This window comes from Artibeus jamaicensis, unplaced genomic scaffold (assembly GCF_021234435.1).
Source record: "Artibeus jamaicensis isolate MK-2021 breed Jamaican fruit bat unplaced genomic scaffold, CSHL_Jam_final contig_252, whole genome shotgun sequence".
NCBI classification, from domain to species: Eukaryota; Metazoa; Chordata; class Mammalia; order Chiroptera; family Phyllostomidae; genus Artibeus; species Artibeus jamaicensis.
In genome coordinates, this window is record NW_026521538.1 from 22,049 (window position 1) to 40,527 (window position 18,479).

The window sequence follows — 18,479 nt, forward strand, 5'->3', positions numbered from 1 at the left end:
CTTAATTATCTCTTTTGATGTAGAACCTTTTTATTTTGATGGAGTCTGACTTACATATTTTGTCTTTTGTTTCTTTGGTGTCAAATCTAAGAATTTATATCCAAGCCTGAATTTGTGAAGATTTTCCCCAGGTTTTCTTTGAAGAATTTTATAGGTTTTGTTGTCAGATGTAAGTTTTGATTTATTCTGAGTTCTATTTTGCATTTGGAGTAAAGCAGAGGTCCAAGTTTATCCATGTTCATGGGGTTATCCAGTTATTCCAGCACTATTTGCTAAACAGACTCTTCTTATGAATTTAATAGTCATGGCACCCTATTGAAAATAAATTGGCCATATGTTTATTGGTTTATTATCTAGAATTCAGTGCTATTTCTTTGGTTTTGTTTTCTGTCTTCTTGCCAGAAGTTTGTTGTTTTGATTATGGTAGCTTTGTAGTAAGTTTTCAAATTGGGAAGTTGCGTCCTTCCCCTGTAGTTCCACAGGAATTTGGAGGATGGGTTTTTCCATTACTGGAAAAAGATCTTTGGAATTGTAATGGGGTTGCATTAAAACTTTATATATTTCAAGGAGTTTTACTATATTACCAAATTAAATCTTCCAATACTGGTGTGTAGGATGGTTTTTTCATTTATTTACTCATTGTGATTTACAATGGCTTTAGTTTTCACTGTACAAGCCTTTCACCTCCTTACCTATTTTTACCAATTAAGATTGTGTTTGTCTACAAATAAAAGGAAAACTATTAAGAATGGCTTTAACAAATAGTGGGTTTATTGACCTCACATAAAATGAGTCTTGTGATGTGTCAGTAGAGGGATAGTACAGAAGTCTCAAAACATCAAATACTTTTCATTTCTCTTCACCCACACTTCATCAACAGGCTTCATTATATGACTAAGCCCTCTGATCCTAAGAATATGTCTAGTCTACCTCCTCCTTCTCATATTTATTTTGCATAAGAAGGAGGAAGTAGAAAAGTGACATTATTAATAGGCTTCTGCTTATATCTGAAAGAAATAACTAGGCTGCATGGCTTACCTACCTGCAAAAGAGGTAATGAAGGAACATTTAGGCAAGTGAGGGATAGGGTAGTAGAAAATGATGCTTGTGTCAACAAATTTACAGTCTCTTGTTATGCCATACAGCTATTTGTTTTATAAAATATTAACCTTACAGTTAATATGTTGCCTTAACTTTATAACAATGTGACTTCTTTAGGATTAATGATAATTATGACAAATTAATGTGTTAGATATTTCATCAAACTGTTCCTAGGAAAAGCACAACCCACAGTCAGTGTTTACTTTGGAAAACTTGGCCGCCACTGTAACTGATCTCTTTGGAGCTGGAACAGAGACAACAAGTAGCACCCTGAGATATGCTCTTCTGCTTTTGCTGAAGCACCCAGAAGTCTCAGGTATGCCAGAATTGGTGGGAAGGGGAAATTTCAGAAGAAGTGTGGACAAGTGCATTCTATCTTGCTTCTCTTAGGGAAGTGTCATTATGAAAATTTCTGTTTGACCTGCTTAATGTTCCATGTTTAAAGAAGGGATAATAATGGACATCTTTCTATAACACAGAGAGGTGACAGAGTAGTGAAGATACTGGGCAGTAGCAGAAGCAGTAAAGCAGTGTCTGGATTTCATAGGAGGTTAATGTGGCAGGCCCAGCCAGGATGAATGCACCTGGGACTGCAGTTTTTTAAATTCTCCCCTGAGGATATGTTTTTTAATTGATTACAACAGAGAGAAAGAGAGAGGGAGAGAAACCTCGATGTGAAAGAAACATCAATCTGTTGCCTCCCATATGCAGCCTGACCAGGGAGCAAACCCACCACCTAGGTATATGTCCTGACTGGAGATGGAACCCAAAATGTTTTGGTGTAAGGATGATACTCCTATCAACTGAGCCCCAATTAGGGTGAGAACTACTTATTATTTTTTATGAAAATGTTATTTATTCACTTTGAACAGTAGGAGTATTCCCACATAGATCTCTCTTCATTCTGAAATTGCAGGGTTCTAGTGGAAACTGTCCTAACTGAAGCATAAATTAAAATCCAAGTAATTTAGTTAGGCTGTGTAAGATAAATTCCATGGTCTAGAAAATATTCTAAAAAGTTAGGTTTTTAAGAATAGTGTTAGTCTTTAGTCTTAAGATTTGCGAGCCCTCGCTAAAGTGGCTCTGTTGGTTGAATGAAGCATCATTACACAGGCAGAATGGTCACAGGTTCAGGTCCCAGTCAGAGCTCATATCCTGTGATGGATGCTGGCCAGCAGGATCTGTGTATGTCACGGCTGCCAATGAACCAATACACACGGACTATAGAAATTCTGTGGGGAAAAAAAGGATGGCATGGCCATTCTCTGAGTCAGAGAGAAAGGGTCCCCTGACCCCCACCTTGACAGGCTTTAACTGTTTTCCTGGGTTCATTACATGGAGGGTAGTCCTCATTTACTATGCACAGTTTCCCAGTAGGTGGTTACCTTTTACAGGCAACAAAGGATGGGATGTTGCTAATTCCATGAAAGAAAGAGGAGATTTGCAAATGTAAAGGGAATGGTGGTTGGATCATTAACACTCCATACTTGGGAGATTTAGCTCACATTGTAGGAAGCTGTAGTAAGCACCTGAGCCTCAATTTAGGGTGAGGGAGTTTTAGCAAAAGCAAGCCTCATAGTGGCCTATGTACAATGCAGGCCTGATTCGCCATGAGAAAAACTCTCCACGTGCATGGTCCTTCGTGCCAACTCAGTCCCCACTGGTTTTCCATGTGAGGGCTGAGCTACATTTCCATGATACAGTATTGTATTCCCTACAGTACCCAGGTTGTGGGTTCAATCCCCAGCTGGGTCATGTTTGAGAAGACAACTAATTGATGTTTCTCTCTCTCCTTTCCTTTTCTTTCTCTCTAAAAGCAATTAAAAAAAATATCCTTGGGTGATGATTACAAAAAAAGATGTTGCATAATGGAATTTTGTTATTTGTTCTTTATTTCAATCTGTCGGTAATCAGAGGGGTTTAAGGAGAGAAATAATAGGGGGTAGTGGAGGGGCCATCAGGGATCATGTGTGAAAGACACATGGACAAAGCGAAAGGGGTGGCTTTGAGGGTGGGAGGCAGGGATGGGTGGGGTGGGAGGGTGTAGTGGGGTGAAAATGGAGACAAGTGTACTTGAATAACAATACAATAATAAAAATTAAAACTAGTGATAAAATTAATAAAATAAAATAACTAAATTTTATTAGGGAACAATAAAGCAATTTTGTTACTTCAAAAGTGTGTATCTATAATGATAGTGATTGCCAAAATAAGAATTTGAGGCAGGTTGGTAAATAATTTGATCTCATACAAATCATTTTATGTCAGAAATTTACATTTTAAAATTTTTGTATAGTTTTTCAAGTACAGTTGTGTCCATTTTCACCTCACTATGCCACACATCCCACCCATCTTGGCCTCCTACCCTTGAACCTACCCCCTTTTTCTTTGTCCATGGGTCCATTATATATGTTTCTTGATGTTTCTTCTTCTTTTATCCTCTATTATCCCTCTCCCCCTCCACTCTGGTTACTGTCAGAAACTTACTTTTAAACAGTATGGTAATGCATAGTAGTTTAGAAATACACATTATTTTGTCCAGTGTTAAAATCCCACTCAAAAGATTATAACCTATTACAAATGAGAACTAGTTTTTTAAAGCTAGATTTGAGGAGGTCAGGAAACAGCCAACAGATCTCCAGCAAATGTCTCAAACACAGAGAGCATATTAAGGAGAGATAAGGAACTTGATAGGATGAAATTGTAACCTTGGTGTCAGAAGAGGAAGATACATGAAGAGGAAAAGTTATTTGTGTGTCCCTGCATCCCTGTACATTTTGGTATTTAGAAGTACCAAGGGTCAACAAAGGGTCAACCAGTAGACACAGAGTGAAAAGGTAGCTCTCCCTAACCAGGCCCCTTTGACAGCTTCTTTTATCAAGTAACTGTTTTTGCCCAACACAATGAGGGAGGTTTACCCTATGGAGAAATGGAACCTGAGAACCCTACACTCAGGGACACTGGACAGTGACAGGGAAAGAGTGCGGTGTAGGGCTGAAAAGAAAGGTTCAGGAAGAATCTCTTTCTTGAATACAGAGACTCTTAGCTTCTTTCTCCATCCTGCTTCCTGAAAGTCAGCAGCCAGATTTAAAAATACCTGCAGAGAGTGAACAGCTCTGGAGGAAAAACTTCTACAGTTTGCTGTGTGGGTGAATGAAAAAGGAAACATCCAACCCAAGACAGAGAACCATAGAATTTCAGAACACCAGGATTAAAACGAAAATCACAAAAACTCCCAGAGAACTACATCATGTCATGTGTAAGGAGAGATTCAGAGCACCCTCAGATTTCTCAAGAGCAACTGTGAAACTGTGTGTGAATAAAAAGGGCATAGTCTCAGACCTGTACGTGTGACAGAAACTTTACCCCTACTTCTCTCTTGTCATCCAAATGTCTGACGTCCTGTCAGAGGAAGCCATGGGCTCAGGAATCAGGAGGGCTCAAAAGAGAATGAAATTGGCAAGGAAGTTGTCAACATCAGGCCTGGAAACTATCCACTTCAAAATGATTAGGGAGATAATGCAAGTGTGAAAGGAGACACCAAGAACAAGTGATTGATTATCTGAGAGGTCCTAATAATAGAACATTATTATTACAAGTTGCAAATATTGACCTCAGAATTTAGAAATAATTAAAATTGAGGTACAGAAAATTATGAATTGAATGAAATAATCATGGGTAAGTCCAACAAAAGTGCCAAAAGTGAAAGAAAATCATGGATTGTTTATGTAGTCAGAATGGTGTTAAAATGTAACCTAACTAGGTGGGAGGGAGTGGATATGGGGGTGGATATGGAGTAAGAGGAATTGTGTGTGCGTCTGTGTGTATTTGCATGAGGTGGGTTTGGAGAAGTAAACTCTCGCCTTCCATACCAGGAAATCAGACATTGTCTAAAAATAGGTGAGTACGAAATACAGAGTGAATCTTTGTTTAGAAACTGAACATATATTTCAGGAGAAACTGCTAGAATGTTTACATTGGTAACACTGTCAAGTCGGAAGATGAAGAGAGTATCATTACAAGTCATACACATGCACAAACAACAACACACACACAGAACACACACTGTCATTAAGTTTTTCAACCCACATATTACTTTGATATAAAATTAATATTTGATTTCCTGGTTTGTTCCTGTAAAAATGATAATTTCTTGGGAGAAGGGAGTAGCTAGGACTCAGAATGTAACTAGGGGCTGCACTCCTGAGTGAGAAGGGTTTGGACTCAGAAGGTAACAAGGGACTCCTGAGTGAGAAGGCCTGGGTGAGAGCTTGGAGAAGACTGGCTCCAAGACATGAAGGGCCCCCGCTTGGCCAGATGAAGGGAGAGCCACGCAGTTTCAGCAGAGTGAGGCCCCCCTCTTGGTGAGGTGGAAGAGGGAGCCATGTGGTTTTGGCAGGGTGCGGACCCCCTCTTTCCCAGGTGAGGGGGAAAACCACGCAGCTTTGCCAGAATGGAGATCCCTGCAGCCAGGTGAAGAAGAAAGCCACATGCTTTTGGTGGAGTGCGGACTCCTACAGCTTTGGTAGAAGAGGCCCACGCGGCTTTGGGGTGCTCCATTTGGCCGCGGGGCCTGAAAAGCAAGAGAGACTTTGATTGGAACTGCGTACAAAGGACTCTTGCCAGTGGACCATGAGAGGGTACCACAGTACTTTGGATTAACTCAAGATCCTGCACAGTGACACAGCTGATGGTGCCAGCGACCTGCAACACAGACGTGTGCTCTTTTCCTGATTTACGGTACCCAGAGTTGGGACAGTGGGAGAAGGGAGCGCTGTGTGGGTGTAGGTGTACAACTTAAAGGACTTTGATATTTTAGTGGTGGCATTAGGCCTGAATAGCATTAAATAAACATTTTGTTTCCTTTTCACAAATCTCTGGCATTAAGAAATGTCTTTCCAATTGGCGGCGGACAGAAGGGCCCAGTAGATTTTAGTATTTTGTTTTTGGGAGGGGCCCCTGTTGTATAGCAGTTTTGGGCATCCCTAGGTGGGCCAAATATTGTATTGCCCCTCCCTCGGACCTCCTCTTGTTCGGTAACAGTTTTTGGCGACTCCGCCGGGACGATAATTGTCCGTGGCAGACCGACCCCCTCAGGTGCGAGAGAGTGAGGCTTTGGAATTTTCCCAGTCTCTGAGGATTTCTCTGCGCTCCTGAGGGCATCGGCCGCCTAGTCATGCCTGGAAAGGTGAAAAGGAAACAAAACGGGGAAGGGAGCAGAGACGTGAAAGTGTTTTGGGTTGAAAACTTGGTTTCTGACTGCTCTTTGGCAATAATGGAGCTGGAATTGTGGGCGATAGCAGGGGAAATACCTGGTCTTTACGCCATCTGTATTCTTTTTGCTCTGAATCTATGTTTGCTTTGTTGGAACTGTATGAGTAGTTCTACAGAGAAGTGTGTAATGGTCCAGAAGGAGAAAGGGGTCTTAGAATCCCTCCCTGATAGATTTCAGGAGGAGAAAGATGATGAGGAAAGAAACCTCATTAATGCTCTGAACCCAGGGAATGAGGGACCCCAGACAGCAGTGTCTCCCGTGGTGACACTGCTTTCTGGGGAGGTGAGGCCCACTATGGCTTCTCCTGCCCTGCAAGTGGGAGAAGTCTCCAACATGGATTTGCAGCCTCTGCAAGGGGGCTCTGCTCACCCACTGCAGCAGGGGTTCCCAGGAGCCTCTCTGGCTCCTGAAAACGGAGCAGCAGAGCCCCCACCTTCACATGTGGGCAGAGCCTGCTCTCCACCTGCATTGGTAACTGCAGCCTCAGTGAACCACCCCCACTGGGTAGAGGGCAGCTTTGTGGTGCCCCCATGCTTGAAGGTGAAAGGGGCCTTGGGGGCTTCCGGGGCTCCTGAAACCGGAGTCTTGGAACCTACCCAGGTGGGTGGAACCAGAGTCGGGGTGCAAAAATCCAGAAGGATGGAAAACTCCCAAATTCTTTTTATGAAGCCAGCATCATCTTAATTCCAAAACCAGATAGAGACACAACAAAGAAAGAAAACTTCAGGCCAATATCGCTGATGAACATAGATGCTAAAATCCTCAACAAAATATTGGCAAATCGCATCCAACAATATATCAAAAAGATCATACACCATGATCAAGTAGGATTCATCCCAGGGATGCAAGGATAGTTCAATATTCACAAATCAGTAAATGTAATACATCACATAGACAAAAGCCAAGACAAAAATCACATGATCATATCAATAGATGCGGAAAAAGCTTTCGATAAGATACAACACCCATTTATGATAAAAACACTCAGCAAAGTGGGAATACAGGGAGCATTCCTCAATATAATAAAGGCCATATATGAGAGACCTACAGCCAATATCATACTCAATGGGCAAAAACTAAAAGCTTTTCCACTAAGATCAGGAACAAGACAAGGTTGTCCACTTTCACCACTTCTATTCAATATAGTATTGGAAGTTTTAGCCACAGCGATCAGGCAAGAAAAGGAAATAAAAGGCATCCAAATAGGAAAGGAGGAAGCAAAACTGTCACTGTTTGAAGATGACATGATAGTGTACATGGAAAATCCTATAGACTCTACCCTAAAACTGCTCAAACTAATTAATGAGTTTGGCAAAACAGCTGGTTACAAAGTCAATATCCAGAAATCAAAGGCATTTTTGTATACCAACAGTGAATCAGCAGAAGCAGAAATAAAGAGAAAAATCCCATTTGATATAGCAAAAAGAAAAATAAAATATCTGGGAATAAACCTAACTAAGGAGGTAAAAAACCTGTATGCAGAAAACTACATAGCCCTGAAGAACGAAATCAAGGAAGACACAAACAAATGGAAACATATACCTTGTTCATGGATTGGAAGAATTAACATCATCAAAATGTCCATACTACCCAAAGCAATATACAGATTCAATGCAATACCTATTAAAGTACCAATGGCATATTTCACAGACATAGAACAAACACTTCAAAAATTTATATGGAACCATAAACGAGCCTGAATAGCAGCTGCTCTTTTGAGAAAGAAGAACAAAGTAGGGGGGGATCACAATATCTGATATCAAACTGTATGACAAGGCCACTGTAATCAAAACAGCCTGGTACTGGCATAAAAACAGGCACATAGACCAATGGAACAGAACAGAGAGCCCAGAAATCAACCCAACTCTCTACAGTCAATTAATATTTGACAAAGGGGGCAGTAACATCAAATGGAGTAAAGATAGCTTCTTCAACAAATGGTGTTGGGAGAACTGGACAGCTACATGCAAAAAAATGAAACCTGAGCACAGACTTACACCATACACCAAAATAAATTCAAGGTGGATAAAAGACTTAAATGTAAGTCATAACACCATTAAAGTCCTAGAGGAGAACATTGGCAAGAAAATCTCAGATATTTCACGCAGCAACTTCTTTACTGATATGTCCCCTAGAGTAAGGAATGTAAAGGAAAGAATAAACAAATGGGATCTCATCAAAATAAAAAGCTTCTGCATGGCTAAAGAAAACAGTATTAAATTAGCAAGACAACCAACTGTATGGGAAAACATATTTGCCAATGATACCTCAGACAAAGGTTTAATCTCCCAAATATACAAACAACTTACACGACTCCACTCTAAGAAGACACCCAACCCAATTAGAAAATGGGAAAAGGACTTGAACAAACACTTCTCCAAGGAGGACATACAGAACATTCAGAGACACATGAAGAGATGCTCAATATCGTTAGCTATCAGAGAGATGCAAATTAAAACCACAATGAGATACCACTTTACACCAGTCAGGATGGCTATCATAAACAAAGCAACAAACAACAAATGTTGGAGAGGTTGTGGGGAAAAGGGGTCCTTAGTTCACTGTTGGTGGGATTGCAGACTGGTACAACCATTATGGAAAACAGTATGGAATTTTCTCAGAAAAATAAAAATCGACCTGCCTTTTGACCCAGCAATTCCACTGCTGGGATTATATCCTAAGAATCCTAAAACATCAATATCAAAGAACCTATGCCCCACAATGTTCATAGCAGCACAATTTACAATAGCCAAGAGTTGGAAGCAATCTAGGTGCCCATCAGTAAATGAATGGATCCAAAAATTGTGGTACATATACACAATGGAATTCTATGCTGCAGAGAGAAAGAAGGAGCTACTACCATTTGCAACAACATGGATGGAACTGGAAAGCATTATGCTGAGTGAAATAGGCCAGGTGCTGAAAGACAAATACCATATGATCTCACCTTTAACAGGAAGCTAAACAACAAAACAAACAAGCAAGCAGAAAAAAAAACAACAAAGACACTGAAATAGAGAACAAGGGGATAGTGACCAGAGGGGAGAAGGAAGGGAAGTTTAAGGGGAAAAAGGGGGAGGGATTTGGAGGAACAAATAGGAAGGACACAGGGACGAGAACTAAGGGGGGTGGAAATGGGAGGGAGGTGGGGAGCAAGGGGCGGGGGAGGCTGGAATGGGAAAAATAAACAAAAAACTGTACTTGAAAAATAACTAAATAAAATTTAAAAAAAAGATAATTTCTTGACTTATATTCAGCTTATATTTTGTAACATCTCATCATTTCTGTTTATATTATCATATATGCTGATATGTAGGGTAATATTATACTATCCTACATTAAGATATATTAAGATATGGGTAATATATCTTAAGCCTACTCTGTAGAAGAGTTACGTGTATCTACTCCAGCAATTATCACTCTTTGGCTAGGTGTATTTCTGGGCATATAACTGATGTTTATAATGATGCTGAGACACTTTCATAGTGCTTCATATTCCCTGGATCAGTATGTAATTCTGGTATGCATTTTTCTCTTTTCCCATCAGTCTTACTTGTGTCTTACAGCTAAAGTCCAGGAAGAGATTGACCGTGTGGTTGGCAGAGACCGGAACCCCTGCATGCAGGACAGGAGCTCCATGCCCTACACAGATGCCATGGTGCACGAGACCCAGAGATACATTGACCTTATCCCCAACAACCTCCCGCATTCGGTGACTTGTGACACTAAATTCAGAAACTACTTCATCCCCAAGGTAAGGTTTCTCTTATACTGACCTTGGTGGTCCTGAAGTTCCCATTTTCACAGTATGGGTTTCATCCTCCACCAACAAAGGTGAGAGAAGTGCAGAAATCAGACATGTGACTGCTTGATGGACTGTGTGTGGTTTCCAGTTTAGACTATGAACCTTTATAATAGGTTTGGACACCTGGCACTGTAGGTCTTCAAGATTTGTTCTGCTCCTTTTTAAATCTGATTATCTTTAGAGAGGAGAGAAGGGAGGGAGGAAGAGAAGGACAGAAACATTGATGTGAGAGGGAAACTTCAACTCATTGCCTACACTCCCAGACCGGGGACCAAACCCTCATCAGAGGCATGTGCCTTGACCAGGAATTGAACCAGACCAATTTTGCTTTGCAGAATGACACCCAACCAAATAAGACATACCAATCAGGGTTTGTCTGCATCTTTAATATTGTTTGGCTCATTTTAGCTGCTTACATTTCTAAATGAATGTTAGTGTCAGTTTGTCAATTTACAAAAACAACCTGCTGAAATTTTTATCAGGGTTACATTAGTTTATTTGGAATTCTTAACATCATGAAACATTGAATCTTTCACTTGATAGATATGGTATATGCTCCTAGTTGGGGGTTGGGGACTTTTCAAAATTTCTGAATACTTTTTTAGCATGTTGGGCATTGGCTTACAAATCTTTTGTTTGCTTTTTCATAGGTATTTAGCATTACTATTGTTATTATAAATGTTTAAATTCCTTTTCCATTTTTAAAATCTACTACTTAGAAATATAATGGATTTTCATATTTTCATGACCTTATATACAGCAACCTTCATAAATTTAAAATCATTGCTGATAATTTGTCTCTAGATTAATCTGTAAATTCTAAATACATTATCTTGTTATCTGAGCTAATGTCTTTGTTTATTTCTTATCTCTGGTTTTCAGGAAAGAGGAGGTTTAACACCTTGCTATCCAGAATGATGTTTTATGTACATTTTCATAGACAATGGGGTTCTTTTAGATTTTATTTATTTTTAAAGAGAGGGGAAGGAAGAGAAAAACAGGGAGAGAAACATCAATGTGTGGTTGCCTCTTTGGCGCCCCCTACTGGGGACCTGGTCCACAGCCCAGGCAAGTGCCCTGACTGGGAATCAAACCTGCAACCCCTTGGTTTGCAGGCTGGCACTCAATCCACTGAGCCACACCAGCCAGGGTGGTAGATATTCTTCATTAAATTGGAAACTTTGCCATCTTTTCTTATTCTCCTGATTTTTTGTCATGACTGTGTATGTACTATTTTCATATCAATTCTCTGCATATTTTGGAATAGTTGTATATTGGACTCACTTCTCCCACTTAATGTTCATTTTCTAAGTATACATACTCAGCCAGATTTGATTTGCTACATATTGTTCAGCACTTCTATTATTTATATTGATAAGAATATTTTGGTCTACAATTTTTCCTCTTCAAAATTTTCTTGTCATATTTCTGATCTTAGGTATGTTAGATTCACCCATGTATGTGAGAAATGTGCCATGATGGGTTTATTTTGACTGTCTTCTTCTCTTCTTCTTGTGGCCACTTAGTCATGTATTTGAAATGCATGGCTCATTATTTGTCGATATCTAAGACTATCGACAGAACACTTTGCAATGATGTGAGGCTAATTTGTGCTTTTTTGGGAGGGGGATCCTATCTAAAGAATATTGCCAAAACAAGATCTCAAAGATTGACCATTATCTATTTCCGAAAGTTTCTAGTTTTAGCACTTACATGTAGATTATTGATCTATTCAGGTAAATTTTGACTTATGGTGTGAAGTACTGGTCCTGATTCTTGTATCTCTTTATGAGTATTCAGTCATTTGAGCAGCACTTGATGGAAACACACTGGCCTTTGTATTTTTTGGTGTCTTGAAAAATTTCACATATTATTGGTTTGAAAATATACATGGAAGCCCTGGCTGGATAGCTCCATTGGTTTGGGATAGCTCCCAAAGACCTTAAAGCTGTGGGTTTCATGCCCAGTCAGGGTGTGTATGGGAACAAGCAACTGATGTTTCTCTGTCTCACATTGATCTCTTTCTCTCTCTCTCTCTCTCTCTCTCTCTAAAAATCAAGTGAAAAATATCCTCAAGTGAGGATACAGATACACACACATATTTATATAAGTATACACACACATACACAAGGGAATAATTTTAAACCTATAGTTGCAGACCTTTTATATGACAAACTTGAGGGAATTATTTCTCAACTTTACATGATAAAAATTTTTAATCTAAAACATATGCATAGATATAATATATAAATCATTTATAGGTTTACTGTTATATTTGTCTTTTTATCAATCACTATCTCAATATTTGAGTTTACTTATCCCACTAGCAGTGATTTTTGGATATGGGAAAGTAATAGCATTCATACTCAAAAGTTATCATTCATAAAAGAATATTATCTAACATACAGCCTATATTTAATTTCCACAATTTTCCTAGAATATTATTTATAGTTTTCCATTCTTGGCAATTCAGTATCCAGGCAAGGAAGAAGCATGAAATTTGGTTATCTTTTCCTTTTAGTGTCCTGTTATCTGTTCCCTTTGCTCTCTTTCTTTCCTTTCAATACATATAACTTTGTGAAGGGTCTAGGCCAGTAGTCATGGAAAATATCCCTCAGGCTGGTTTTGTGTGGCTGTTTTCTAGAAATTAGATTCCCGTTACACTCTTGGCAAGAGACCTACATAGGTGCTGTATGTGTCCCACTGGGACTCATTTTGGGGGATGGTGTTTGGGACACATAATGTCACTTACCCCATTATTGTCTGTGCTATGTTCCTCACCTGATAAAGTGGTATCTGCCATACCTCTCCATGGCAGAGGTTCTGTTTTTCACACTTCATTAATAAAATTCCATAGCATGGTACTTTAGGGCTTTGTGAATATCATGCTTTCCAATTATTCAGCCAACAGTTTTAGCATTAATTGATACAACTTGACTGAATTAAGAACCCTGAGTTGATTTGTTGCAAAGTTATGATTTTTTTTTCTAGTTTTAACATTTTTCTACTTCTGGCCAAAATGGAGGCATAGGTAGATACACTCTGTCTCCTTGCACAACCAAAAGAAGGACAACAAATTTAAAAACAGAAAGCAACCAGAACTGCCAGAAAAATCAACCTCTATTGAAATTTAAAAAAACAAGGTGTTAAGGGAAAATGTATTCATACCAAATGGCAGAAGGGCAGAGACCAGCAAGCAGAGGTGGAGAGGACAAGTGGCAAGGCAGCAGCAGAAGACCAGGTAAGAGAGGCTGCAGCTGGTGGACCAAGGCAGGCAAGGTGGTGACTGGTGGACCAGGCAGTCCCATATTTGCGTGCAGATAAACCAGGTGGAACAACTGGGAAGTGAGACAGACCATGCAACCCAGGGTTCCAGTGTGGGAAAAGAAAGCATCAAAATGTCTGCCTATAAAAACTGGAGGGCATTTGCTCCAAGGGCAGGTACTCACAGCCTCACAGGAGAGTTCATTGGACAGACCCACAAGGTCCTAGAATGTACACGAACCCACCCACCAGGGAGGGAATCAGCACCAAAAGGGAAAATTTGCTTGTGGGCAGTGGGGGAAGTGACTGAAAGCCACAGAGAGCCAAGGAAGCAGCACTGTTTCCTCTCTGACCACTTACCCACATACAGTTCCACAATGCAGTGACCTGGTTACTTCACACTGGCGAATATCTAAACTCTGCCCCTTACACCGTGCACAGAGACCAAGAAATAAGACCCAAATGAAAGAATAGATCAAAACCCCGGAAAAAGAACTAAGAAATGAAGGGATATCCAACCTATCAGATGAAGAGTTCAAAATACTGATAATTAGGATACTCACAGAAATGACTGACCATGAACAGCAAATAAAAAAAGTGAAACCTATGTGAAGTGAAATAAAGAAAAAATATACACGGAACTGAGAGTGAGGAGAAGGCAACTGGGATTCAAATCAACAATTTGGAGCAGAAGGAAGAAATAAACATTCAACCAGAAAGAATGAAAAAACAAGAATTCAAAAAAAATAAGGAGAGGCTGAGGACCCTCTGGGGCAACTTTAAACATTCCAACATCCATATTGTGTGGGTGCCAGAAGGAGAAGAGGAAGACCAAGAAATTGAAAACTTATTTGAAAAAATAATGAAGGAAACCTCCCCAGTCTTACAAAGGAAATAGACTTCCAGGAAGTCCAGGAAGCTCACAGAGTCCTAAAGAAGTTGGGTCTAAGGAGAAACACAGCAAGACACATCATAATTAAATTACACAAGATTGAAGATAAGGAGAGAGTCTTAAAAGTAGCAAGAGAAAAGGAAAGTGTTACCTAGAACGTTCCCATAAGACTATCAGCTGATTGCTCAAAAGAGACCTTACAGGCAAGATGGGGCTGGAAACAAGTATTCATAGTCATGAAAAGCAAGGACCTACAACCTAGATTGCTCTATCCAGCAAAGCTGTCATTTAGAATGGAAGGGCAGGTGAAGTGCTTCCCAGATAAGGTCAAGTTAAAGGAATTCATCATCGCCCAGCCCTTAATATATGAAATGTTAAAGGGACTTATAGAAGAAAAAGACCAAAACTATGAACAGTAACATAACAAGAAACTCACAACTATCAACCACTGAGCCTAAAAACAAACACAAAAACAAACTAAGCAAACAACTAAATCAGGCAGAGAATCACAAAAATGGGGATCACAGGGAAGGATATTAGTGGGGAGGGAATGAGTGGAGAATGAGAGATAAAGGTACAGGGAATAAGAAGTATAATTGGTGGTCACAAAATAGAGAGGTTAAGAATAGAACAGGAAATGGAGACGTGAAAGAACTTATATGTACGACACCCATGGACATGACTAAGGTGGGGATTGCTGGACAGAGCAGGTTACAGGGCATAGGGGGATAAAGGGGAGAAAAACTTGGACAGGTGTAATAGCATAATCAATAAAATATACTTAAAGATATGGGCATACGCCCTGGCTGGTGTAGCTCAGTGGATTGAGCGTGAGCTGCGAACCAAAGGGTCGCCAGTTCGATTCCCAGTCAGGGCACATGCCTGGGTTGTGGGCCAGGTCCCCAGTAGGGGCCACATGAGAGGCAACCACACATTGATGTTTCTCTCTCTCTTTCTCCCTCCCTTCCCCTCTCTCTAAAAATAAATAAATAAAAATTAAAAAAAAATAGGCATACAATATTATAATAATTTTAGGTATATGACATACTAACTCAATTTATTTTTTTAAATTTTCTTTCTTTTTTGTCCTTGTATCTTTTAATTTTTAATATTTTATTATTGTTGTTCAGTTGCAGTCGTCCCAACTGTTTCCCTATTACCCTACCCTGCCCCATCCCAGCCCACTCTCCCCACTCCATTGTTCCCCTGGGTCCTCTATTCATTTCCCTTGACTTACCCCTCCGTCTTTTTTCTCCTATCACCCTCTCCCCTGTCCCCTATGATCACTGCCAGTTTATTCTTTACTTTCATGTCACAGGTTCTATTTTGCTTGTTACTATGTTCATTGTTTACATCCAATCTTAGTTTGTATTAGCCTTGGGTGTTTAGCATAGTGGTTAGACAATCATATACTTTACAAAGTGTTCCCCACCTCAGAAATTCCAGTACCCACCTGGCACCACCTACAGTTATTACAATATTATTGACTATAATCCCTATGCTATACTTTTACATCCTTGTGACTATTCAGCATTTATTTATCTTTTGATGTTCTTGCCACACTAAGTTTAGTGACCATCTGTTGCCATTCAAACTTAATCACACTATTATTGATTATATTGATCTTCACCTTTTTTAACCATCCCTCTACCATTCCACCCTCTGGCAACCATCAGTGTGTTCTCTGTTTCTATATTTTTTAATTAAGACAATGTACATGACAATGATAGCACTAATAGTTGCTACTGTACTTATTGTTATCCCAGATTTTAAAAATTAGATCAGCTGTCTATTAATAAAAGCCCTATAAAGAGATAACTCCAGAAATGTTAAGGTCCGACCAAGACTTCCATTTCAAACCATAATCCACATACGAGGTGAATGAAGATTTAAGTGCAAAATAAAGTAGCTGGTGGGGTCATACACCAGTGTCCAAACATGGTGAAAAGCAGAATGGATTTACAAAGTTCGATACCCTAGGACCCATGGACTCTGTTCTTCCAATGCTATTGGAATTCACAATAGCAATATCACTGCCACTGGTCTTAAACTGATCATTACTTATTACTTATTCTCTCTGGCTCAAATGCCACTTCCTTTCTTTGGACCTAAGTTTCCTCATCTACAGATCATAGTTTTGGACTAAGTGACATTTCTTTGAGCTCCATGACTTTTTCATAACTCAGTTTCTCTTCTCTTCTTTCCAGGGCACAACCATACTAACAGCTCTGACTTCCATACTGCATGATGACAAAGAATTCCCCAACCCAGAGAAGTTTGACCCTGGCCACTTCCTGGATGAGAAAGGCAACTTTAAGAAGAGTGACTACTTCATGCCTTTCTCAGCAGGTAATACACATTTGTTGTCTTTTGTACTTCATAGGACAGAGTATGTTGTGACGATCAGTTTGAACTTCTGTACTGCTCACTCTAGGACTGGTAGGCTTGCTCTTTGTTCATGACCAGAAGCTCCCCTGCCAATGCCCAGTCACTTTCCTCATGATGGTACAGCCTCACTGTTAGGCCACATCACTGCCACTTTGGAGAGTTGACTCACTTCTTCCAAATCAGAAATGAACATGGAGCTTGGTACTGAAAGAAAAGTACAGGCAACCCAAACAAAAAGAATAGTATTAGAACTGTTCTATATAGAACTCAGAACTTCAGAGTGTGTTGGAGATCGATGAAGAGTAGGTACACTTAGAGCAAGAGCAGAAGGTGTCAAGAAGGATCATGAAACATCAGACTAGGAACAGAAAGTACAATCAATGTATGTGCGTTTCTACAAAAAGATTGATAGACACTTAAATAAAGTTACACTATGAAACACTACATGAAATATTTGGCATAGTGCTGATACTCAATAAATATTTGTTGAAAGAAGGCTTGTGTAGCTCAGTGGATTGAGCGCAGGCCTACGAACCACACAATCACAGTTTGATTCCCAGTCAGGGCACACGCCTGGGTTGCAGGCCAGTTCCCAGCAGGTGACTCATGAGAGGCAACCATACAATGATATTTCTCTCCTTCTCTCCTTCCCTTCCCCTCTAAAGATAAATAAATAAAATCTTAAAAAAAAGAAGGGTCCCTTTTTGGATAAGGTGGATAGGATGTTAGGTGGATTGGATATATGTCCACCCTTTTCCCATCTGTTTTTTCCAACTATTCTGACTTCCATCCTCCCATTCAACCATTAATCATATAATTCCTGCACATTCTCTTTTTGGCATCCAGAAAATGAGCATTCAAGGAGTATCTACTCTGTGTGTATGTTATTTTCAGGAAAACGGATGTGTGCAGGAGAGAGCCTGGCCCGCATGGAGCTGTTTTTATTCCTCACCACCATTTTACAGAAATTTACCTTGAAGCCTGTGGTCAACCCAAAGGACATCGACATCACCCCAGTTGTCAATGGATTTGCTTCTGTGCCCCCTCCTTACCAGATCTGCTTTGTTCCTGTGTGATGGAAGAGCAGACCCTTTGGCTCCTGATGTATTGTCATCTACAACTCAGCAGGCCACCCCTGGGGGGCTTGTTCATTTCCTTCCCACTTCACCCTCTTCCCAGGAATGCCTTCTCTGACCTGCCCTCTCATATCATCTCCCCATTGCCTCCAGTGAGCACACAACCTCCATTAAAGAAAGTTTCCCGAGTTTCACTTCACACATTTATCTGCTATTCTTTATACTCTGCTACTGTCCATACTCAGATCCTCATCTGTAACCTAAATATAATAATTACTGATGGTAAGGTTCAAATGAACACATGAATGATACAGACATATAAATATTAAATATTAACAGAAAAGTCTTCGGGTATTTGTGTGTGTGTATGGTTATATTTGCGATCTGTGAGAGAGAGAGAGACAGAGAGACAGGGACAGAGAAACAGACAGATGGAAGGAACAGCAGGTAGAATACAGTGGGAGAAGTGGGCGAACCATGGAGACCAAGGTGCACAAAAGTATATTGGGTTGTCGTTTTATGTGTCAATAAATGTTTTCCTTCTATGGATATATGTACTGCAATTATGAGAGTTTTATTTCATATCCTTTCCTTTGTGGAAATGCTTTCTAGGAATAGATAGAAATGAATGAACTCAGCACTTTGCGGTCACAACTCAGTGGAATTGCAGAGTGAGGA

General features: G+C 39.9%; 1 protein-coding gene across 1 annotated transcript in view; it reads left to right on the forward strand.

Moving 5' to 3' along the window:
• The window catches only part of LOC128626957 (cytochrome P450 2C42-like), a gene marked incomplete at its 5' end in the record, with an annotated part of 29,816 nt that extends 11,466 nt beyond the window's left edge, over window positions 1-18,350 (forward strand). Inside the window, 4 exons of the mRNA XM_053662469.1 lie at window positions 1,276-1,417; window positions 9,943-10,130; window positions 16,545-16,686; window positions 17,620-18,350. Of these exons, the coding sequence (XP_053518444.1) occupies window positions 1,276-1,417; window positions 9,943-10,130; window positions 16,545-16,686; window positions 17,620-17,801 (654 nt within the window). The remainder of the gene's footprint in view (window positions 1-1,275; window positions 1,418-9,942; window positions 10,131-16,544; window positions 16,687-17,619) is intronic.
• Window positions 18,351-18,479: the final 129 nt, after the last annotated feature.